Below are 25,074 nucleotides of genomic sequence, written 5' to 3' on the forward strand. Positions count from 1 at the left end.
TAGGCCTACATGCATGAATAAACTGTCTAAATCATCCTGTGAAAAACTAAACTGGAAATTAAATAAATTAAACTATAGCCTATCTTTCCAACCGTTGAATTATAAACAATATAGGATATAATGTGTTCATATTATGTTATCGTTACATATGCTGCAATCAGTTCCAGCCCAAGCCTCGTTACATCCATTAGGACAACTTCCATCTCGATTACAATCTTCGGAGTCTTTGCAGTGACATGGATAGTTACACAAGACACCAAATAATCCCGACGGACAGCCTAATGTGGATTCTAAACAGAGCAGAGATATAGTTAAATATATTACATCGTACAGTTAGTGTTATTAAAAAAAAGATAATACGACTACAATATCAAGCTACTATTTGCATATACAGTACCTTGACATGTATCACCAGTATATCCAGACCAACAGGTTAACCCGAAACATCCCGTGTGGGCATTACAATTGTCACAGTGGCATTCTTGACGACAATCAGCTCCATAATATCCAGTCAAACACTCTATAAAAGCGATCTGTGTTTTCATACCTTGTTTTTGTTAAATATTATTTCTGATCTCACCATACTTTATTTACTATATTACAGCAATAATATAAATATTAACGTCACTTTTTTACCATAATATAACATTAATACTTCTACTACTAATAAAGTACTACTATAACAATAACCTGTATTGCAATCCTTTCCTCCAAAACCATTGATACATGTACAACCTACTGGATCAGGTGGACATAAAAGATATCCTTTGCAACTTCCACTAGAAGAACACACAACATTGCAGTCACGACCCCAATTGTTATTTCCACAACCTATCGCAAATAAACACGTTAAATAGAATCCATTTAATATTTATTTGTTTACACAGATTTTAGCAGTTTATAATTAGCCCTACCGTTTTCACAAGAATCGCCGTTGAATCCTGCTGGACAAATACAGACACCCGTCTTATCCTCACACACTCCGCCATTATAACATACTGGACAGTCCATTTCACAGTCTGGAGGATTCCATTTTGGTGAGGGACAAGCTAATAGATTTTCATTAAAATATAAAATACATGCAGTTGTATTACTCGACAGGTTTATAAATTATAGAACAGAAAGTAACTTTATATTCGGCAAATCTGAGTAATGGTTTAAATTACAGAAATATAAACTAATATATAATTAAATGTTTTTCAATATCAGAAAAAAAATAACAACTGTACTATTATCTGTACTTATTTATTTTCTCGCAGGTCTATTTTTATCAACAGAAGATGAATTCACTATTTGGATCCAGATAAAATTAATTCAAAATATAAACTTTTGGAAACAAACAAGTTACAGTATTCGGCATGAAAACCTTTAAACAATATTGTACAGTAATTATAATATTTGTGGTGGTTTGACGTGTTACACTTTTTACAGACTATTTTGTATTATTCATTTGTAACACTTACCGCTAACAATAAGTCTCATGATACCATGGTTACCATCCGGGCTATCACCTGTATAACATTCATATACGCCATCATCTTTTCTTCGTATGTTTTCAATCACAGCAGACGTATTACCCCTCAGATTGTGTATTTCCTCGCCGTAATTATGTCTCCAACGTAAATCGTTAAGATCACTTCCTTTACTGAGATTGATAGTGACAGACTCTCCTATACTGACCGTTATCGTTCTGTGCTCCATTGAAATATTGGCTGTAAAAATTGAATCAATACGTCAAAGAAACTAATCGTAATAATGTAATGGGCTGATGTGTTTTTCTAGTGAACAATCACATCACATGTCTTCACCGTAGTTATGTCTCCAACGTAAATCATTAAGATCACCACCTTTACTGATATTTATAGTGACAGACTATCCAATACCGACTGTTATCGTTCTGTACTCCATTTTCACATTAGCTGTAAAATTATGGCAATGTCAACTAAGTAGTGTAATAGGCTGATGTGTTTTCTAGTTGATCATTTTGATCTTTATAACAATAATAGCATGAGATACATCATGTCATTACTCACCAGAAGCGGATGTCAGTACTATTGCTGAGTTGGTAACTACACCATTTTTTTTTGCCTCAAATGAAAATACACCAACACTTTCTGCAGCCTGTAATCCACTAACACCTAGAAATGTCCAATCTCTAGCGCGTATTCTGTATCTAATTATGCTACCGATGGGAAATATTTTACCGTCTGGCATATTTTCCAATCTCTCTCTAGAGCTGGGACCGTTAAAATTACCAGTATCAGCCCAAGTCACGTTATCTTTCCCGTCGATATTCTTGTACAATATTCCAACTGATAAATCTCTAATGTCTTTGTCATCTTGAAGTGTGAATCCTCGAAAATAACTATTCTGGTTAACCAGTGGTGTTCCAGAAAATATTGTTATATCTAATGGATCTTGAACAAAAAAAGATTGTATAATCCTCACGAGGCAGATGCAGAATTTACAGTACACACATATATGACAGTCAATTTACTTTTTATTAATTATGTAGGTCTAAAAGTAGACTATTGCCTCGGAAAGTGTCGCAAAAATAATAAAGTAGGACGGAATGCAATACATACATTACTTTAAGTGATAACGTATTATTTTATCACAGTTCTACTTAACCGATGTTACGAAAAAAATCGGTATAGGGCTATTTGCAACAGATAGTTCATTTATCACATTGACAATGTGACACCCACCCTGTCTTGTATAGAGCGTATTTCAATTAGGGTGGGTTATAAAATTAATAACAGCTTTAACGTTTCAGTATTTATAAGACAGAACATGGTCCGAACCGTCCCACGAAATTATTGCTTCCGTACACTTCAACAAGAATAGCATTTGTAATACAAAGCAGGGGCGGATTTTGTAATATATATATCAGGCAAAGAACAGTAATTCTAAACCGCCCGGTGATATACTGAAATTTAATTGATTAGTTTTAAGCGATAAAGATGAGGAAATCTGTGAGAATGAGAAAAAGTCGCCCCAACCGAGACTCGAACTCGGACCGCCTGCTTGATATGCAGATATCCTAACCATTAGACCACTGGGGCTTTCATGGTATTGTTCAAACTCGATTGGATAGCGACTCTTCAACATTCTCGGCGTGGTACAGCGGAACAGCACTAGTCCTCAGTTGTACGCACGCGCACCAGAGATCAAATTGATACGCCCTCATCTTTCAGTATTTTTATTATATATAAATATTATGCAGCCATTTACATACGATTTTATCAACGATTTTACAGGAAAGGGGGGTACAAATCAACATTTAAAATCGTTAAAATCTTCAAAAATTTTTAAAAGTTAAACCGAGTTCAACTTCAACGTTACGATCGGTAAAACTGACTGACCAATCAAATAGTTCATAAATTACGTCATCATTGTTTGTGAAAAAATACGTACGCGCTGACAATTCTTGATTTTTTACAACGCGACGATGTTTTTTGTACTCTTTTAAAGTCTGATATTTCAAAATAACAAGTGTAAGTAAAACTAAATTTTAATATAAAAACAATTTAATTTAATGTCTTTAGTGTAAAGACTAGATTAAGATATCGGCGAAAACATGTCCTATGCCGGCTGGGTTGAAGCATCAAAACTTTTTCAATTTTCACACGGGCCCGGCTGCGCGTGACCGGCCTTGGCTTCGCAAAACTTCACGTCCATGTGTCCCAGCAACGTTGAAAGAACCAAGAAACCATTCACGATCGCGTAAAAAATGTGTGAAAATTCGCGACGGGAAAACAGGCTTTAGGCGCAAAAAAAACAGTTCCGTATATTAAATATGGTCTATAAAACCTACTATATTCAGATAATTATATGACAACAATCGACTGGCCAAAACGCCTCAGATGCTATCTCTGGGCGTTTAGAAACACATTTTCCGGGGGAGCATGCCGGACCACCCTAGACGATTATTTTTCCCATATCGGCCCCCTCTCTATCAACATCCTAGATCCGCCCCTGCAAAGATTATTTTAATGAATACATATTAGAACCCTGAGCAAATAGTGAACAAGCTATATACAATTATGATAATATGCCTGTATAATTAAAAAACACTACCTGCGAATCCAAAATGGAACGTCAAAGATAGAGCTATAACCAGCCGGAACAAGATTGGTAAACGTTCGGTCAGCATCTCCACTAAAGTCCAATTTGTAGGTGGCTACTAAGTTTAAGTGGTACGCTCATTTACGTGTCTAAACTCAATATTTGGTTAGTATGCTGTGTTATATTTAATATGTAAAGCAATGAAATTAACAGAAATTAATAGATTACTCAATCTTAACAACATACCTATACGGTACTCGCTCAATAATAATACAAAGTACTGTATTTCCTTGTTTATTTATGTGTCGTTATTAACCAATGGCTCCTTTATCTAGAAATCAATAGATATGTATACAGTATAGCAAATGAAAAAGAAATATATGTGAAAAATGGCAAGAATTGAAGATGGTATGCTAAATGGACAAGGTGAGAATATGTATGATCCTATGAAGAAAATGAAGGGCCTAAAGAGAAGGGATGGGGTAGATGATGATTACAATAATATATAGTCCTACTGTTTTGCTTCTTTATTCATCAAAATGATTTCCAACTTTACAGAACAATTTGTTATATACTGTAAATGTTTTTGAATACCATAACCTTTTATCACTACGTACAATGATTATTATTCACATAAGGTCTTGGGGCGAGGAAGGGGTTTTCCGTCAAAAGAAAACTCAGAAAAGCGTATAAGGAAATAAATAAAATTGTAAAATTAAGTGGCGTGGATCGAACATTGGTGTTTATAAAGAGATTCGTTTTGTATTTTTGACAATTGTGACGATATGCCTCAATACATTTTTATAATAACAATAGACTATCAAGCTTAGCTATTACTTAAGGACTTCTTTAATATTAACAATAGAACGTAAACATGTTATACTTTGGTGGTATGGGTTTATGTTCACTAATATTAGATTTGTGCAGCTGATCTAATACTGCCAAAACTTATTGGATTACACATATTTATTACATTTTCTCAAATTCATTCGTCTGAACTTTTATGCAAAATAAATAAATATTCTAAAATTAATTATCTTTATAAGGTTTATCCATAATCACTATTTTCCTCATAATGTTTCATTGGTTCTGTATATTTTGTTATACAGAATTATTCGTTGTACAGCAAACAGGTATCTGTTTAAGGACGTTTAATTTTCATACAAAACATACACAAATACCGATTTTCATATTTTAGTCAAAAAGCGCTAACGATCGGTTTCGAAGAAAGGTAGATTCCATCTGTATAAATAACAACTGATATTACTGTAGTACCTGCCGATAGAGGACGGTAAATCGGGACGGTAAATGAAGGGGACGGTAATTAAGCGAGCGTGACGGTTATTTGGAGACAAACACGATGGCGGTCAGTGTGTCCCTTTCTCTCCCTCCCTTCCTTCCTCTCCTCCTAGACATAGTCCGCAGAAAAAAAAACAACATGAAAGTATGTGATAATATAGGCCTACAACAAATGAAAACGGATACAAAAAAAACAGATATATGTTTAAAATTGTTTTTAATAGGCATAGACCTAAATTTAAATGCAATTAAAAAAGGATTCAATCAGCGTATGAAATAGCAACATTCTTTATCATTCCAGACAATTAAAAGTTTATTATAATACTACACCCCTGAAAAAATAATGTTTCAAAAGTTTTTGAGTTGAGTTGAGCCATTTTATTACTGCATAATAATATAGTTATTATTTATGTATTGGACAGAAAATTGGATTAAACAAAAATAATTATTTGCGGATTTGAAAAAAATAGTCAATGATCTGGAAGTCAATGCGTTTTTTGTTAATTTAACTGTTTATTTTATTTTTTTATAAGCGAAATCATTATTATTATTTTTTTTTTAGCAAAGGCGGAAAACTATTAAATTAACAATGGCCTATTAAATGTTTTATTTTAGTCATCTTTGCACAATACACCTTTAATTAGTGACATTTTATTAAATTCTACTCGCGGAAGAGTCGGAATCTATATTTTAAGTTTTCTTCCATATTATTTCGAATTTTAAGAATGTTCTCTTTAGGCTAGCCTACTACTTGTTTCAGTTCCAGCATATTGTTTTTCTTTAGGCTAGCCTACTACTTTCAGTTCTAGCAGTTTTCCTATATTGAGAACAGACGTTAAAGTCTTAATTGTTGTATCTAGATAATCCTATCATATTATTTTAATTCCGTTCCACTTGAATCTTACTGTAGGCTATTTTACACGTGTCTGCACTAATGATTATTATTTATATATTATGTTAACTTAAAAATTGCAATTCTCTAATATACAATTGTACAATTGATTTTTTTTTGGCATATTGGTTAAATATTTTTTTTTAGAGAAGAGAACGTGAGAATTAGCGGGGTTGTTTTTCAAACTACCATATCTAAAAAAAATGTATTTACATTATTTACATCAGTTGATTTTTATGTAGTATGATTAGCGAAAGCATCGATTTGATTGTTTTCCCTTCAGTATTTCTTCTCTACTAAGGGGAACTCAGTAGTTTGTTTTTTTCATTTTTCAATTATTACTATAAACATGATCCTGTACAGAATCAGACTCGGAGTTTGCGTAAATGAATTCAGGCGGACACGTAGTAACAGTAAGCTCAATATCTTCATATACACTTTGTTCATATTTTTCCGACAAACTGTGATAATCAGTATCTATTGTGCATACATTTTTTTTAACAGCAGAGGATTCACCAGCGTCTTTTTCTGAATCTATACGTCTACATCTAAAATAAACAAAGTGTATGTATATTTTACCAACAAATTTACAATTATATAAATGGAAAATTAAAAACACAAAAAAATGTGAGTTATGTGATGTAACTGAGGATGAAAACCACATGTTTTTCAAATGTAAAAGCAATGTCTTATTATGGAAAAAAATCAATGAAATATTTAAAAAGTTAGATAATAGTAACTGTTCTTTTGAAGAACTAGTTTTTGGATCTGAATGCAACATAAAGAATAAGTTATACTCAATTGCTCTATATTCTATATATAAAATAAAAATATTGTCAGAATTAAATAGGTCAATCTGTAAAAACTCATGGATTATGTTTAAAAATATACTTACACAAGAGCATTCCATGAATGTATTTTATTAATTTTTTTTTTTTTTTTTTTTTATTTTGAAGGTAACTGTAAATAAAGTAATTTGTACAAAAATGTAAATAGTATAAATAAAACAGAAAGAGAAAAAAAAAAGGAAAAACACTAAAAAGGAGAGTAAACAAGAAGCACGGAAAAAGCTATACTATACAAGAAACTAGTTGCTTTTGATTCTATATATGTATTGATATTGTTTCTGTTTATATGTAATGTAAATGTATAAATGATTGCTTACAGACTTCTTTTATTTTTAAAGATGTAAGGGGAAACTTTATATTTATAAATGAAAATATTTATATATTTAAAAAGATAATACGCAAACATAAAAAAAAAAATTGTTTATTTATCAAAATGATTATGTTTTGAAATGAAATAAAGGTGAGTGAACCTCACAAAAGAGAAAAAAAAAAAAAAAAGTGTATGTATATTTATTTCATCAACGGATCTCTTTTTCAGAAATAATTTGATCGTAACATTCATAAGTCATAGTCATTATCTAACGTCTTTTCATTTTCAACCACAGTAACAGTCTAGGAGTGATACTTTACCGTTTCGATATCATCAAGGTGATAGCAACTGTGAGAACTGTCCAAAGTATTGATGATCCAATTACAACTCCTATTAGTATTACGTAATCTGAAAAACATGAAACATGTCACATTGTTATAGTTGTAATTTTTAATATTTTTTTCCATGTAGAATTCTAGGTCTAAATCTCTTCCACTGTTTCCATTAACAATACCAATACTTTATATCAATCAATCTCAATACACACCTAATTGCTCTTTCTGGCTTGGATCACAATTGGTTCCAAACCTAAATTTCTTTGTTTCAGATGTACCATTATTGTTTACATATGATGCAAATACTGTGAATGTATATTCTATACTTGGCTCAATTTCTTCACCAAATAATACAAGTTCAGTTTCTGTTGTACTTCCTTGCTGAAAGAATCCACCTGACAATTCATAATAGTAGATCAGCTGATAGTCTGTGATTCCACAAGTAGGAGATTTCCACTTTATCACAACATGTGTTCCATTTGTGAATGACCCACTTTCAATCGCTGGCTCTAGCATTACAATATAGAATAAAAAATAAATTATTATAAGCCTAATCGTTACTTACAAGGATGGTAATATGTCTAGAATAGGGAAGAGTAAACATTTCACTCTTCCCTGATTAGGACTATTATATATTTTAGTAAATGGTCAACCAACCTGATGGCGCTGTTAGTATCTTTGTATTTTGTCCCCAATTACCGGCAATATCCATATTATTAATAACTCGGGCGTTTATGACATATTCAGTACAACTTGATAATCCTGATAGTTCAACTTCTAATTGAGAACTGTTTGTTGTGTTGACAACATCTTGTGTATGTCCATCAATGTCCGAGTATTGCACTTGATATCGAAGAATATAGTTACATTGGATGCTATCATAATTACTAGATACAGGCTGAAAATACAACAACAAAAATTCAGGTAAGGTAAAATTGGTATGACAGCTATGACATGGAAACCAGAAGGAAGTGGGAGAGTCGGACGGCCCAAAACAACATGGCGAAGAACAGTGGAAAAAGAGGGAGAAACCCTTAGATGGAGGATATGAAACGAAGCAAAACTATAACCAACTGGAAAATTTCCACTGCAGCCTTATGATACACGAGGCATGCAGAGGTTAGGTAAGGTAAAATATAACCAAAATACAGTAAATGACAAATACCGTTGTTTGGATATGATACTAGTAACCGATTTAATATTTAAAATCTAAAAAACTTTGACACCTAGCTACTACTAAACTATAGGCGATGAAATATATGCGGACCATTTTAGAAACTGTTTACGTCATTAAAACCTAAAACAGCAACATAATGTATACTTTTAGGCGACAGAACATCTGCGGAACCTTTGAGAAACCATTTACGTCATGAAAACTATGCAATACTTTCACTGAACATACATAAATACCAATAACATAAGGTATAATGTATGAAACATTCTAACAAACAAGAATAAATCTATATTAAACAATGTACCTTTACACTCACGATCATCTGATTATCTTCAACTGTTTCTAATTCTATCTCAGGTTCTTCTAAAGGTTCTATTTCATAATACAAAAAATAAATTGCAAACAGTAGGTAAGTTGATGTTGATTTACGGCCTATTATTATAGACCTAAAACAACGACTTTGGGTTTAATTGCTGATTAACAGTAACATAACTAATAGACTTCGCATCTTTTTAATGATTTTGCTGTAATATTCTTACCTAAACAGATTGTGTTGGTTGATCCAAGTGTACTTCTTGGTCCATCTACCTCAATACCACCAACCACCCTCGAAAATTGAGAGTAGAATTGAACTTGAGTATTTGGGATGAGATTTTCAATAACAATAAATAAATCACTATCTGGTTTAACTATAGATGTAAATGAATCCATCTGCGATGATTTATACGAAAGCTTTCGTCTTGTAATTGTTCCTGTTCCATAGTCTTCACCAAGAATCCAAGTGACGTCAAATGTTATATTTGTTGCTGTCTGGTTCGCAACACTTGGCGGTTCAGAACGATATGGTAATGCTAATTATTAAATAAATGCAAATTGTTTATGTAAAAACTGTTTAAATTCATTTCAATAGGGTATAGCAGAGAATGCTGATCATGTGCCATCAAGGGGAATCTTGAATATGTCACACATATTAACATATTTTATTTTTGTTATAATTTTTAGACTTACCATTATTACGGTAGAGTATTATAGTGCTCGACTAACAGTAGTTTATAATGCTATTTCAAGCTACTGCAGTATTGTGTTGTGTATTATGCATGTCTATCAAAACTGAAAATTACACTTTTTATATTAGTGTTTATGATCCTTACCTATGCTGCATTCATTTCCAGTCCAAGCCTCATGACATCCATTAGGGCAAATTCCATCTCGATTACAAATTACAGAATCTTTGCAGTGACATGGATAGTTACACAAAACACCAAAGAATCCAGACGGACAGAACGGAGGTACTAATATAAAAAAACAAAAACAAAACAGGTCCATATGATTTTAAAAACAAAAAACTTTCCATAAAAGATATGACTATAAAACGATATCTTTTGGATTTAATACTTAGGCAAAAGTAAAAAAAAAAAATTATGGAGCAATGGTTTTGAATATTGAATAATATTTATATAGTAAGTTAACTTTAGTTTGCAAAGTGAAGATAAACCAAACAACTTAAATAAATTAGAAACTGAGTGAAATACTTGGCAATACAGAGAAAGCAATAGAGGGCGTGATATTTATTATTTCGGCCCATATTGAAGATAAAAATAACTCGAGATTTTAATCAGAATTTGTAACCAATACATCAATTATTCTGACAATCAATAGACATGTCTGGAAGTATATAACTAATAACGCCTAAAAAGTCAGGATGATAACTTAAAAATTGTGGACGGATCCGTGCAAACAAACAACCAAAAACAAAAGAAACAAAGCTATAACTATACTTTTGCTAAGTAACAAATAGTGGTAGTATCACAGAAGTATATACTTATAGAGTATACAGTACCTTGACAAGTATCACCAGTGTATCCATCCAAACAGTCTGACCCGGATGAACATCCTGTGTGTTTATCACAAACACTATCGTCACAGTGACATTCTTGGCGACAATCTGCTCCATAGTATCCAGCTGCACACACTATAAAACGTAGTTCAGTATTATTCCATCACAAATAATAATATGTTTACAGTTTTCACATCTTATTTTATCATTATTTCTTATCTTACTTGATTGCACATGTAATAATAACCAATCATAATATAGCAATAATGCTAATACAGTATTAATTATAAACTTGCAATTAAATTTATATATTATAGATTTACATAAGGGCAAATTTCAATAACCTGTACTACAATCGTTTCCTCCAAAACCATTGATGCATGTACAACCAACTGGATCAGGTGGACAAAAAAGCATTCCAGTACAATTCGCACCCTCACTGCTACATACAGAGTCACATTTACGACCCCAGTTGTTATTTCCACAACCTATCGCAAATAAAATACATACAATTACGTTCAATAGGATGTATGCTATGTTTTATTTGTTAATTACACGTCCACGTATTTTAGCAGTTTATATTTAGGCCTACCGTTTTCACAAGAAGCGCCGTTGAATCCTGCTTGGCAAATACAAAGACCCGTCTTATCGTCACACACTCCGCCATTATAACATACGGGACAGTTCATTTCACAGTCTGGAGGGTTCCATTTTGGTGAGGGACAAGCTAATAAAGACAACATTTAAAGTGAACACACTATACGATTATATTGGTTGGTATATTTGTTTTAGTACAAACAGAATTCTGTGACTAATGTTTAAGTTTTAAGTTTATACATCATGTTTTCCAAACTAGCATTTCAAATCTCAAAAACTACATAATAAACTAATTTAAAAATAAAATAAACGTAATTCATTTCAAAATGTACTTTTCTTTTGTACCATTGTTTAATAATATCCCTATAAATCTGTATCCATGCTGTTTATTTTTTAAAAAAGTAGAATTATTATTATTATATGAACCGGCCACATCAAATATTTTATCTGACGTGTTTCCATCTGATTAATTTATGTGTAATAAATGTTATAACTTACTTCTAACAATAAGTCTCATGATACCATTGGTACCATTAGGACTACCACCTGTATAACATTCATATACGCCATCATCTTTTCTTCGTATGTTTTCAATCACAGCAGACGTACTACTCCGCAGACTGTGTATTTCCTCGCCGTAATTATTTCTCCAACGTAAATCGTCAAGATCACTTCCTTTACTGAGATTGATAGTGACAGACTCTCCTATACCGACTGTTATCGTTCTGTGCTCCATTTCAATATTGGCTGTAAAAATTGAATCAATAGGTCATACAAACTGAACGTAATCATGTAATGATGCTGATGTGTTTTTCTAGTTAATCACCTCTATACAAACAAATAATTGATAATTTTGAACACCATAAGGATAGCAGGCATTACTCACCAGAAGCAGATTTCAATATTATTGCTGAATGTGTGACTACTCCATTTTTCTTTGCTTCAAATGAAAAGACTCCAGTCTGAGTTTGCAAGTTATTAACACCTAGAAGTGTGAAATATTGGTGTGTTCGGTATTTAATTATACTTTCGGTTGAAAATATTTTACCGTCTGGCATATCTTTTGTTTGCTGCCTAGAGCTTGGCCCTTTAAAATTACCAGTATCAGCCCAAGTCACGTTATCGTTTCCATCAATATTCTTGTACAATATTCCAACTGATAAATCTCTGATGCCTTTGTCTTTTTGAAGTGCGAATCCTTGAAACCAACCATTACTATTCGCGTCAACTAGAGGTGTTCCAGAAAGTCCTGTTATATCTAATGGCTCTTTAAAGAATTAAAAAAATAGTAATTCTTAATGAAGTTAAAGTGAATCCAATCGGGTGAATAATAGTACTGTAGACCATTTGCGGGAATACGGTATACATGTCGAATAAATAGATTATAATATAACAATGTGACACACTATTAGCAGTGGCTGTTTGCAGATTGGAGGTAACCTTATGATTGGTCTTTCTATTGTTACGGCAACTTTCAGATAGTTATTGCTTCCACACACAAAATATATATAAGTATATTTCAATACAAACTAATGAATAAAATGAGGAACCCCGATTTCAAAAAAATGTAAGCAAGTCAGTATAAAACATACCTGAGAATCCGGAATTAAACGTAACACATAGAGTCGCAATCAGGTGGAACAAGTTTGAAAAACGTTTAGCGAACATCTTCACTAAGCTCACAGGTACCAGAATTAGTAGCTAAGTACCAGAATTAGTAGCTGGCTAGTCCTAGTAGTACTCTCATTCAAAACTCAATATTCGATTAGCAAATATACCATAGGCCTAATATTTAAGAATGTGTAACAATGACATTAACAGTTGAATTAGTGAATGTTCGGATTTCCGAAATTGACGTTTGGGGGCGTAAAGATTGGTTTTGGTTGTTGAAGAATTATAGTAGTGGAAGTTATTATAGCAGATAACAATTAGATTCTTATTCCTGAAGGTCGATACCGAATTATGATTTGAATACATGCGGCAAATAAAGCCAGAATCAATAGTTCAGTAGGCATGTTTGTATCATATTAATATATAAAAGTATAAGTTTTAACGTCATACCGTAGGCCTATTTTATTTCTCAAATTGTATTCAGTATAGTATTTAAAAGTAAGTAATTTATTTTAGCTATTTTTATATTTTCCTTCTGCATTTATATATTCTATTTGTTACTGTTAAGTGTATTTTAAGGGGGATGTGGATATAGAGATGCTTGTCACATGTTCATCCCTTTCTTTTTTCTGCCTACATGTTATGTTATGTGTAGTGATAAAGTTTAATAAATAAAAAAAAAATAAACGATACAAAGTTCGATCTTATGTTTACGAAATAAAACTGAAACAAGGGAACACCGAGTGCAATCTCATATGTCATATTACTAAGTCAATTATTGGATTCTCTATGATGAGAATCATTCGTTAATTGTGTGGAGACGATTTGTCTGCTCTCGGGGGATCCACCCGGTAACCGTTTTAGTGATTGTGGCCGTAAAATATGTATGCGCACAGCAGTAGCTGAGAGATTGGATCAAATAGTGGACGTCGTATAGCCGATTACCATCATTTTAGTGCCCTTGAATTGCAGACTATTTTTGGTGAAGTGACATATACACAGTCAACTCACAACCATTGTTCGCGGATGGACCTGATCCCTGAATCATCGCCAATTGCTTTCTTTTACCACACGGACAACCTGTAATTTTGCAACCCAACTTGGACGTGCTAACGAATCAGAAAGGTATTTTCGACATGGCACAACGACCTATCCTTGCATTCTGGGATTGTTCAAATAGTACAACGTTCAAAGATTGGATATTTTCGTTCTAGTACTTGAACCTGGGTTAAAGGGGGCACAGTACCTTTCGAGGATTAACAATGTATAATTGTTGTGGATGTAAAGCCTGGGAAGGACAATCTTGTTCTTAAGGCCATGTAATGGTAATGGTAATGTAGAAAGATCGCAATTTTTCTTCTAAATAAGATAATATATTACGTAAAAGTCCTTCAGACGTCTGAACATTTAATTACTGTAATATTATTAAATATAGATTGTTTTGTAGTGGTTATTCATGTTAATTCGTCACAAAGCGGGAGTGTTTCGAATTTCCGAACATTGGCGTTAGGGGTGTGAATATTTTGGTTGTAGAAGAATTGACAGCGAGAAAGTCAGAGTTATCTAATAATATTATATAGGTGGACGTAAGTTATTATATTATAGTTTGTGTATTCAGACTTTTCCAAAGGATAAAGTACGGCTAAAGTAACTATAACGAGTTCGTTGTATCATCATCCGGATGGATGATACGTAGGCCTACGTATTAATAATACAAAGTGTTTCCTTGTGTGGTTTTATCAACTCGTGACTATATCTTTTACAAATAATTGTCTTATATTTAACACTTAAATGGAACAGTTATGGCATTCATTCGCAAAAAGAATCGATCTACAATCATTTAAACATAAACTTAATTTAAATGTTTTCCTTTTTTGACAGTTTATACTGTACCATAATAATAATTATAATTACTAGGAAGTGTAGACGATGGTTCTCGGAATGATAATGTTCTTCTTTTACGTTTTCTGTCGGTTACCATTATTGAAAATGCTTGACATTCGTAAAACTAAACTATTCTGTTTCACAGTGTCTTAGATGATTAATAACATTTTAAAGTATAGTCTTTATTATTTGGTAGGGCCCTTATAGGGCGGAGGTGGGGAGGCGGAGTTCATTTGACTCGAGGGAGGGGCTTATTCGAGGGATATATGTTAAATTTTTGAGTTTTAATAATATGGTAACATTTATAATCAAATGAAATCCTCTATCTAATAGATATGAAAAGTGGTAAAAAAGAATAACAAATGCTTGGTAAATTGTAGATAACAGTGCGATGAATTCTACTACAAATAGTATAATTGTGTTATTATAAATGTGGATGGGATGGACGTTTATTAGATAGTTGGGTTGGCGGGGTGGGGGGGGGGGGGGGTTCGTCGTGATTATTATTCAAAGTGATGTTTTATTGGAGAGGCGTTTATTTAATAAATATCATCCTAATAAGTATTAATACATTATTTAATTTAAACATCTTTTGAAACTAACTGCCGTGACAGAGTGGGCCATTTCGGCCCAAGAAAGAAGACATTACGGCTTGCAACATGGGCAGACATCTCGGTCCTAACAGGACACAGATAGCCTACAGTTATTCCTGCCAGCTTACTTAATAAAACTCAGCTATCGGGATTTCACTCGATTAATGTCTTATCATCAAATCTCCCTATGTAATTTTATAATACTATTCTTCACAATATATTCCGATTCTTTATGGCGTATATTTAATTGAACTGCACATTAATGTTATCAAATCTACGTTTCGCGGTACATCTGAGATAGATAAGGTAGGTATCCAAGGCGGAGATTTGTACCGAAGTTTTTGCATTGTGCTCGCCTATGTCAGAATTAACCATAATTTATATATAGATTTAAAATGTGTTGTGCATGTGCGCGGACGCAGACGAGAAGTAAGACAGTGAGTTGATCTGGGTCTCCGTATTAATTTAATTAATTAGTTAAATTAAACTTAATGTCGGTAATTGTAGATCTTAATTAAGTTGGTTGATTATCGTAACTAATTTGCCTTTCAAATTTGTTTGTTTTGGTATTGACAGATAAATAAATGTATTTTTTTTAAATAACGATTTTATATAAATAATTTCATTTGATTTCAGTCTTTTAATTAAGATTTTCCATATTACACAGGTACGATAAAATATCGTCCGATAGAATACCAAACTTAGCGCGCTTATGAAGAACAATATTTCGAGGCGCGATAAGACATTGAATGTACTTTATGCTTTTTTTCATACTGTTAAAATATACTGGTAATAGGCCTATTAGTTCAATGTGATTTGCAGTATTTTGTATAGAATTTGAATCGTCAAAATAACTAGTCGTTTGCCTAGGTAGGTAAATTATAATATAAAACATATATATCTCAATTTGATGATGTTAAAAGTGCCCGTTTTCGGATTTGATTGATTTGATTAGAAAATAGAAACACAAGCATAAGATAAACGTATACAGTATATACCAGGTAAATACAACAAAAATACATTAAAGCCATATTTTTTTTAAAGCATTCTAACTTTATTGTTTGTAAAATGCTACCGAATAATATTTAAGGTTATTTGTTATTATTTATTATTAGTGACATTTAATTCAATCATACACAAAATAAAAGTGTATTACGTTTTCTCACTCCGAACCTTTAATGAACCTTTAACTAAATAATTAAATTATAAAACTAAAATAAAATGTATAGCTCTATTATACATGCAAGCGCATTTGAGTGAACACCTATGTCTATGTTTTAACTTAACTACTGTACATCTACATATCTAATTACATAATATGGAATGCAGTTTGCAAAAATTAGAAAACAAGAAAAAGTAATGAATTGCCTCAACCAATACATTTTAGAAGTATATCTTTGACCTAAAAATGAAGTTTTTAGCATACACAATGCTCATTTTTAAAAATCAATCTAAACCTTTTGGTATGTTAGTTTTTAGTCGCGTGCAAACGCGACTTTACAGCTCACTATGTCGGTCGGTTGGTTGGTTGGTCGGTCGGTTAGTTAGTTGGTCGGTCGGTCGTTCGGTTGGTCGGTCGGTAAATACTAACTCAAATTTGAGCACGCTAACTGCAGCCATGTATATGACCTTGTTTATTTGTATTATTCTAAAATAATTACAATTGTTAGTAAAATCCCGAATGTCAATTATGTCAATACTTGCAAAACATGACAATCAAAGGGGTAATAAATTTGTTAGTACGGATTTCAAAAATATATATATTGAAATCTTAATATGAACAAAGCGCAGTGGACTGAATTAGATTAACATTATTAAAATGCTCCTCTTTTACTGTATTTTTAAAATGCTGTTATTAAAACCATGAGAATTCTGAGTAAAACAAATATTAAAATAAAATCGTAACAGTTTTTCTCCTTGAAAACGTCCAGAACAGATCTTTTCAAGTTCCAAGTTCAACAATAACAAAAGTCCATAACAATAACCATCCAAAATATCCTGAAATATAAAATTATTGAAGAAACGTTTGCATTATATTTTTTTTATTTATCTTGTGTGGTTCACCACCACCTTTATTCATTCAATGTTTCATTACATATTTTCTAAAAATGTTCTACCTTTTTTCGTTATTTTCTGTTTTTCCTCATTGATATCTTAATTTTAACCTTAGTATCATACCATTAATACAAAGTATTTACTTCTTAAGATGTTTTGTTATTAAATCCTCTATTTAAAATAACCAATTGTATATAAATTAAAATACTTAACTACATACATATTCATTTATATATATATATATATAAACAAATCAGGCAAAGAACATTAATTTGTATGCCTAGGACTAAGTCATACTTAATTAATGTATAATATTATGCAAAAGTAAAAATGTGTGGAAAGGATATATATATATATATATATCCTTTCCACACATTTTTACTTTTGCATAATATTATACATTAATTAAGTATGACTTAGTCCTAGGCATACAATACAAACCTTTCAGTTGTTGAACAAAGATGCATAAGTTATGGTGAAGTACAACCGCATCTTACACTTATAGTAAGCCCAAAAGCTGAAAAGAAAACATATTACTGAGTAAGATAATACATGATTGGAAGTTTGCGGATTTAATTGTATTAAAGGCTTACCTGTGGTGGTGTTTGTTGATCCAAGTGTACTACTTGGGCCATCTACTTCAATACCACCAACCATCCTCGAAAATTGAGAGTAGAATTGATATTGTGTATTTGGGATAAGATTATTAACAATAAATACATCATCATCTGGTTCAGTTACTGATATAAATGAATCCATCTCCGATGATTTATACGATAGCTTCCGCTTTGTAATTGTTCCTGTTCCATAGTCTTCACCAGGAATCCAAGTGACGTCAAATGCTAGGGTGGATGCTGTCTGGTACACGATAGTTGGCGGTTCAGAACTGTACGGTAATGCTATAATTTTGAAAAGAAAATGTACAGAAGACTATTCCAAAAGAAAAGATAGGTCTATATGTTTTAGTTTTTCCATTATTGTATCATTTTTAAGATCAAAAGCGATTATTTTTTATTTTAACACCCATAATCAACAAATTAGTAATTCCAATGTACGGATATGTAAGTTACCTACCTATACTACAGTTTGATCCAGCCCAAGCCTCATTACATTCATTAGGGCAACTTCCGTCTCGATTACAATCTGCAGATCCTCTGCAGTGACATGGGTAATTACACAAAACACCGAAGAATCCAGACGGACATGCCTCGGGAACTACACAAAAAATCAGTTTTTAAACCATTTAAATTAAAGGAAATGATGTATATATAGACAACAAGCGAGGGCGTTTTCTAAGTAGTTTATTCCCTAATTCACTTCGTAAAGTCAACTATACAAAGTTACAGCCATCACTCCCATCGATTTTCCTGACTAACCCGCGTTCTTTAATCTACCGTGTGGACGAACTAGAAACCCTTCTACTTCAAAATTGTATTGATTTAGCAGTTGTCACAGAGACTTGGCAAACACCGCAAATAACAGATGATGCACTGATGATTAACAACTTCAATATTTATACCTATCATAGAACGCATAAGAAGGGTGGTGGAGTGGCCGTATATGTTAATTCTGAATTTCTGTCGCGAAGAATACCTGAAATAGTAGTACCCGAAGAGCTAGAGTGTGTTTGGGTTTTTATAAGACCGAAGAGGCTCCCCAGAGCTGTATCCTCTATTATAGTTTGTGGAATATATATTCCACCTAATTCTTCTGACCAACAACTGCTTTTGGATCATATTATTAAATCTCTTGACAGTCTTAAACTTAAACACCCAGACGCTGGCTTCATTATTATGGGGGACCTGAACAGAACTGACCTAGCCCCACTATGCCGTGCACATAACCTAAAACAAATTGTGAAAGAACCAACGCGAGGGGATGCAATACTAGATATTATAGCCACCAATCTGAAGCAGTATTATTGCAATCCCCGAATTGTGTCGCCGATGGGTGCTAGCGATCATAATTGTGTTCTGTTGTCAGCAACTACAAGGACGAATAGCAACAAAATCGAAAAGCGTGTAATCAGACCAATGAAAGCGAGAAGTGTTGAAGAATTTGGCCGTTGGATAACTACCCATGACTGGAACGAGGTTATTAACGCGAGTAATACTGAACAGAAAACGCAATCATTTTATTTGTCATTGACTTCTGCTATCAACACTTTCTTCCCGGTTAAATCCATTAAGATACATCCAACTGATAAGCCATGGATTTCGCAACAAGCAAAGGATCTTATAATGAAACGTCAACACGCTTTTACTAATCATGGTAAATCGCTGCAATGGAAATTCTATAGGAATATGGTACAAAAAGTGATCAAGAAAGACAAAATGAACTTTTACAATGAACGTTTATTAAACTTAAAAGCCACTAATCCCCATAAATGGCACCAAGGCGTGCAGATGTTAGCTAATAAAACTAAACCCCAACCACTTATTAGTGTAGAGGATATTCCGCAGGATGACTATCATGGTATAAGTAATTTTGTAAACAACCATTTTGCTATAACTTCCCAAAGCAGACCTAGTATTGATTTATGTAAGCTTCCTACGTATTTACCTGCCAATAAACCCCCTAATGTAAAAGAATGGGAAATGTACAATCAATTAAGAAAAGTTAAAGTAAATAAGTCCCCGGGCCCTGATAATGTGCCTAACAGATTAATAAGAGATTTTGCATGCGAACTAAGCATCCCTATGACTAATATCTTAAATGCCTCCCTCAGTGAGGGTCATGTCCCAACTATGTGGAAGGATGCTATTGTTACTCCTGTCCCCAAAGAAAATGGTTGTACTAGGGTTGACAAATTTCGACCAATCTCGCTTACATGTATCCTAGCTAAGGTAGCTGAGGGCTTCATTAAAAAATGGCTCTTAACAGATATCGAGAAAAATCTTGATAACAACCAATATGGTTGCCGTAAACACTTTTCTACAACCCATAATTTGGTTGATCTACTAAATGTGTTCTATGAAGGTAGTAACATTCCCAAATCTGTTGGTCAGTTAGTTTTAACTGACTTTAGTAAAGCATTCGATTGTGTTGACCACACAATAGCAGTTTCTAAATTAGTAACACTTGGCTGTAGACCTGAAATTGTACCGTGGTTAATTAGCTTTTTGTCAAACAGAACCCAACAAGTACGCTATAAATCCACATTATCAATGAGTGTTAATCTAACATGTGGCGTCCCTCAAGGCACACTCCTTGGGCCTATGATCTTTCTTGCTCTAATTAATGATGCCATGCAAGACTCGCCATGTAAAACTTGGAAATATGTAGATGATTTGTGCATAGGACAGATAGTAAAAAAGGATGAAATTTCCTCAATTCAGAATGATGTTGCTTTACTGAATGTATGGTCTAATGAAAACAAACTAAAACTTAACCCAACTAAATGTAAAACTATGTATTTTAACTTTCAAAGAAATCAATATGAACATGAACCCCTTTTGATTGGTAATGCTACAATTGAAATCGTTAATGAAACTAAGTTACTAGGTTTATGGATACAAGCCAACCTCAAATGGGACCGTAATGTTAAAGAAATTGTATCGAAAGCCAGCAGACGTCTGCATATATTGTGTAGATTAAGAAAGTTCAATCTTCCGAAATTTGATCTTGTAGATGTATTTAAGAGTTACATAAGACCAAGTGTTGAATATGCTGTCCCAGTATGGCATTCTAGTCTCACTAAGAAACAAAGGGATATGATAGAATCTGTCCAAAAAAGGGCTTGCAGAATAATATTGTGTAATGACTACATATGTTATGACCAAGCACTCAATGATCTTTCTTTAGATACTTTATCTGATAGAAGGCGTAATCTATGCTATAAGTTTGCTCTGAATTGTTCAAAAAGTATTCATTTTGGAAAATGGTTTCCAGTGAAGAATGTAAGTAACATGAAACTAAGACGTGTAAAGTATCAACAACCCAAATGCAGAGTTGAAAGATATAGAAAAAGTGCAATACCATACCTTATCTCGCTTCTAAATGAATAATCATTATATATCACCCAGTACAGCTATGCAATTCTTATTGGTCCTTTTTGGTGTTTTTTTTTTTCTATTTTAATATTTTAATGCTAAACTTGTTGAATGTTCCTGTATTGTATTTCTTGTGTAAATTGCCTCCTTTTTTATATATAATTATCATTGGTTTTATACTTTTATACAAATTTTAATATTGAGAAAATGTAAATATCTTTGTAATTCAGCTAAGGCTGCGATGATGATAGTGAAATAAATGAAATGAAATGAAATGAAATATACTTAACAAAATTCTATTTTGCTAAGTAACAAATTGTGGTACTTTCACAGAAGTATATACTTTTAGAGTATACAGTACCTTGACAAGTATCACCAGTGTATCCAAACGAACAGTCTGATCCGGATGAACATCCATTGTATGTATTACAATCACTGTCGTCACAGTAACATTCATGGCGACAATCCGCTCCATAGTATCCAGCCATGCACTCTTAAAAAGATTTAAGATTTTAAGATAAAGATTTTAATATCAATAAGATAACCTTTGATGAGATACTGTAGATACCTTGTACGCAGAGAAGGAACGTTTGATGGCGAGGGTTTCAAATAACGTGCCAAAGAAATTGAGGCAAGGGCACGTTCTTGTTTGTGATAGGAAATGGTTCAGCGCCGTACAAGTGACTTTTATCTATATGTGATAATGCAGTTTAGGTAGGTATCCAATCCTAAAGAGAATCATCAGGCCGTAAGACCACAGAGGAAATATATGTGTAGTTACTAAATCAAAAGCCTTGGTGATGTCAAGTAAAATATTAAAATGTCATAATAGTATCAGAAACAGCTGAGATGTGAAGGTATCTTTCAACGTGATTGTGACAAATATAGTGGATACATGATTTTTACATTCTTCCAAATTGTCCATTCGGAAATCATTATGTATGTAGGTAACAACGTTGTATTCTATAAAAAAACAGCTTTCAGGACATTTTTATTATTAAATATCTATTTCTAAATTATTAAACCAAAATCGAATTGTTGCAATACGGTAGTGTTAAGCTAAAAAATATAGAAAACACACAGTTTTAATTGGTCTACTGTCTTTTGATTTTTGTCTTAGCCAAAATAACAACAATTATTACATAACAACCTGTATTGCAATCGTTTCCTTCAAAACCATTGTTGCATGCACAACCAACTGGATCATGTGGACAAAGAAGAAGTCCTGCGCAATCCACACCACAATACATCTGGCATTCAGGCCCCGAGTAGTCATATTCACAACCTAAAAAATTAAAAATAAGACATATGACTTTGTATATAAGATTACATCGGAGATTGCCAGACCTTTTGCTCGATGGCAATGACTTGAAAAATCTAGTTCTATGCTGGGGATACTGTGGATGCATTGCAGGAATTTAGGGGGCATTATTATGAATATGCATCATCTGCTCTGCGCTCACCCTCTGAATGAACTTTTTAATACGCTTTCCGTCGAGCCGGCTGACTTGTGTAGTCGAATGGATTATACTATGGACTTTGCATGTCAATGTATAAGGTTTGAATCCCATGACAAACTTGTTTTTACTTTAGTGTGTGAGAGAGATTATTTAGAGTTAGAGGGTTAAGTCTTAGTTGTATTTAGGAAGTAGTTCGGCTATCTTTCACGTATCTTTCAGAGAAAGTCTCTGGAAAAAATCTACGCGCCCGGGTCACTTAACCACCCGGGTAAGTGATGGGGAATGTATTCAGCTCGGGAAGAACCCGTGTGCTTGCGTGCTCGCGGTGTAAACAGTCCCGCGTATGTTTTCCCGGTTGGTTGCTATCCTCGCTCACTAATAGTATATAATCTACATATAATTAAGATAAGACTGGTTTTGTTTATTCAATTATTTGATATATAAAACGTATGGTTATTTGTTATTCATTTTTATTTAAAGATGTATATATTCTTCACGAGTAGACTCATTGTTTGTATCGCCATAAAACAAAATCGTAGGAGGTATAATGAGCAGACCGTTTCTGTTCTGTTTCTTCATGCGTGAGAGGGCGATGAATTAGGGTGTGTACCGATGTTGCATTCGTTCAGATCATTGTCAAAGGTAAACATATATAGTTTAATCACAAAATCACTTTCAGACAGTAATATGGTGTAATGGTAAGGGATCAGAATAGTGTGTTTACTCATTCGAAAAGGCTATTGGTATTGTCTTCCAGTGTGCTGATCTGGATAGTCACTGCACTGCTGATTGCCCTGGGTCCACAGAAGGCCACATCCAATGTTCTGCTGTTTCTAGTTAAGGTTGAGGACGATTATATAATTATTTTTATATTTACATTTAGGCCTAAACATAAACACAACTTATATAATTATATATATTATTATTTTAATTGTATTATGTATTTGATCAAAATAAATTTCAATAACAATACTGTACATAAGAAAAAAGTACGGGGTTACCAGAAATACCGTAAATCTTCTAATAGTAACCCACTACTCTAATAGTAACCCTCCTTCTAATAGTAACCCACCCTAAAAACAATCAACGAATAATAACCCAGGGTTACAATTAGAAGATTTACGGTATACTAATAAAAGGAAGTAAACTTCTTCTTTCTTGGAGATCCAAGAAACATTGATTATATATGGCCTTTGGCCCAAATATTATACAATGTAATACAATATTAAATAAATATCATTTGAGTGCGTTTAAAAATTCTGTTCTACGTTTAAATGAAAAAAATAAATATTTTCCAATAAGATCAGAATTTGTGGTAGACATAAGATAAATATATTTTAATTTTATGAAATTATGAATTTAGTTCTAATATCTGAATAAAATGGACAAACTAAAGTGAAATGATATTCATCTTCAATTGATTGTAAAGCACATAATTTGCATAATCTTTCATTTCTATTTATACAATTCCATCTTCCTTTTTAAATTTCTAATTCTAATATTCCTAGTCTTATATTAGTCATAATTTGTCTATGTTTGTAAGTTGTTACTTTAGTTAGATATTCTTCAATTCCAAAATTATATTTAATGTGTTTGTAATATTGGAGCTTAGAGTGTAGCCTAGTATCTTCATAGAATTTCTGTCGTTCAATGTCTGTAAGCCTTTGTTTAAAATTTGAAATAAAAGTATATATATTATTAACCTGTTGTGAGTACCATATGTTACCAAATCCATTTATGCATAGTATTTGTTTTACGTCATTGACCCAACATTGCTCATTTCTTTGAGCTTTTCTATATTGAGAATCATAACATTGTTTAATAAATTTGTCATTATCCATTTGGATTACTCTTAGCCAGTAACGAATTATATTAATGATAATTTGAATTTGGATAGTAAATCTTCCACATTCTCCTCTCACTGCAACACTTGGTGCAGAATTACCTATTCCTAGAATGTATTTACAGAATCTTAGATGAACTTTCTCTAATACTGATATATCATTTAAATCCCATATTTTGCTACCATAAAGTAGGATTGGCATAATCTTAACATCAAATATGGTTCCATATATTAACTTGGAGGTTGCCAAAACGCCTATGGGTCAATCCCTTTAAT

At 32.8% G+C, this 25,074-nt stretch overlaps 3 protein-coding genes across 3 annotated transcripts in view; all 3 read right to left on the bottom strand.

Annotated features, from left to right (window-relative positions):
- Positions 1-25,074, bottom strand: part of LOC144843093 (uncharacterized) — a 175,982-nt gene that overhangs the window by 117,064 nt on the left and 33,844 nt on the right. The window contains exons 5-7 of the mRNA XM_078699782.1: positions 691-831; positions 398-520; positions 147-290 (exon numbers count right to left, since the gene is read on the bottom strand). Of these exons, the coding sequence (XP_078555908.1) occupies positions 147-290; positions 398-520; positions 691-831 (408 nt within the window). The remainder of the gene's footprint in view (positions 1-146; positions 291-397; positions 521-690; positions 832-25,074) is intronic.
- On the bottom strand, positions 5,744-11,180 carry LOC144842303 (uncharacterized). The gene is made up of 10 exons (XM_078698735.1): positions 11,108-11,180; positions 10,767-10,898; positions 10,078-10,218; positions 9,466-9,777; positions 9,243-9,298; positions 8,918-8,935; positions 8,410-8,650; positions 7,965-8,261; positions 7,738-7,825; positions 5,744-6,807 (listed from the first exon to the last, which is right to left on the bottom strand). Exons 1-10 carry the CDS (start codon positions 11,178-11,180, stop codon positions 6,591-6,593), a joined length of 1,575 nt encoding a protein of 524 aa, XP_078554861.1. The 3' UTR covers positions 5,744-6,590.
- LOC144842304 (uncharacterized) lies at positions 16,527-19,029 on the bottom strand. Its single transcript, XM_078698736.1, has 5 exons — positions 19,023-19,029; positions 18,578-18,718; positions 18,097-18,402; positions 17,945-18,020; positions 16,527-17,446 (listed from the first exon to the last, which is right to left on the bottom strand). Exons 1-4 carry the CDS (start codon positions 19,027-19,029, stop codon positions 17,974-17,976), a joined length of 501 nt encoding a protein of 166 aa, XP_078554862.1. The 3' UTR covers positions 16,527-17,446; positions 17,945-17,973.

This window comes from Antedon bifida, chromosome 5 (assembly GCF_963402885.1).
Source record: "Antedon bifida chromosome 5, ecAntBifi1.1, whole genome shotgun sequence".
Lineage (NCBI taxonomy): Eukaryota > Metazoa > Echinodermata > Crinoidea > Comatulida > Antedonidae > Antedon > Antedon bifida.

Coding starts and splice junctions, on each gene's coding strand:
- LOC144842303 (XM_078698735.1), bottom strand. CDS start 11,180: ATGCTTTTTTGTCCACCTGATCCAGTTGGTTGTACATGCATCAATGGT. Junction 10,899..11,107: donor AGGAAACGATTGTAGTACAG/GTTATTGAAATT, acceptor TACGTTTTATAG/TGTGTGCAGCTGGATACTAT. Junction 10,219..10,766: donor CACTGGTGATACTTGTCAAG/GTACTGTATACT, acceptor TTTTTATATTAG/TACCTCCGTTCTGTCCGTCT.
- LOC144842304 (XM_078698736.1), bottom strand. Junction 18,403..18,577: donor TGGATCAAACTGTAGTATAG/GTAGGTAACTTA, acceptor TCAAAATTATAG/CATTACCGTACAGTTCTGAA. Junction 18,021..18,096: donor ATCAACAAACACCACCACAG/GTAAGCCTTTAA, acceptor TTTTCTTTTCAG/CTTTTGGGCTTACTATAAGT.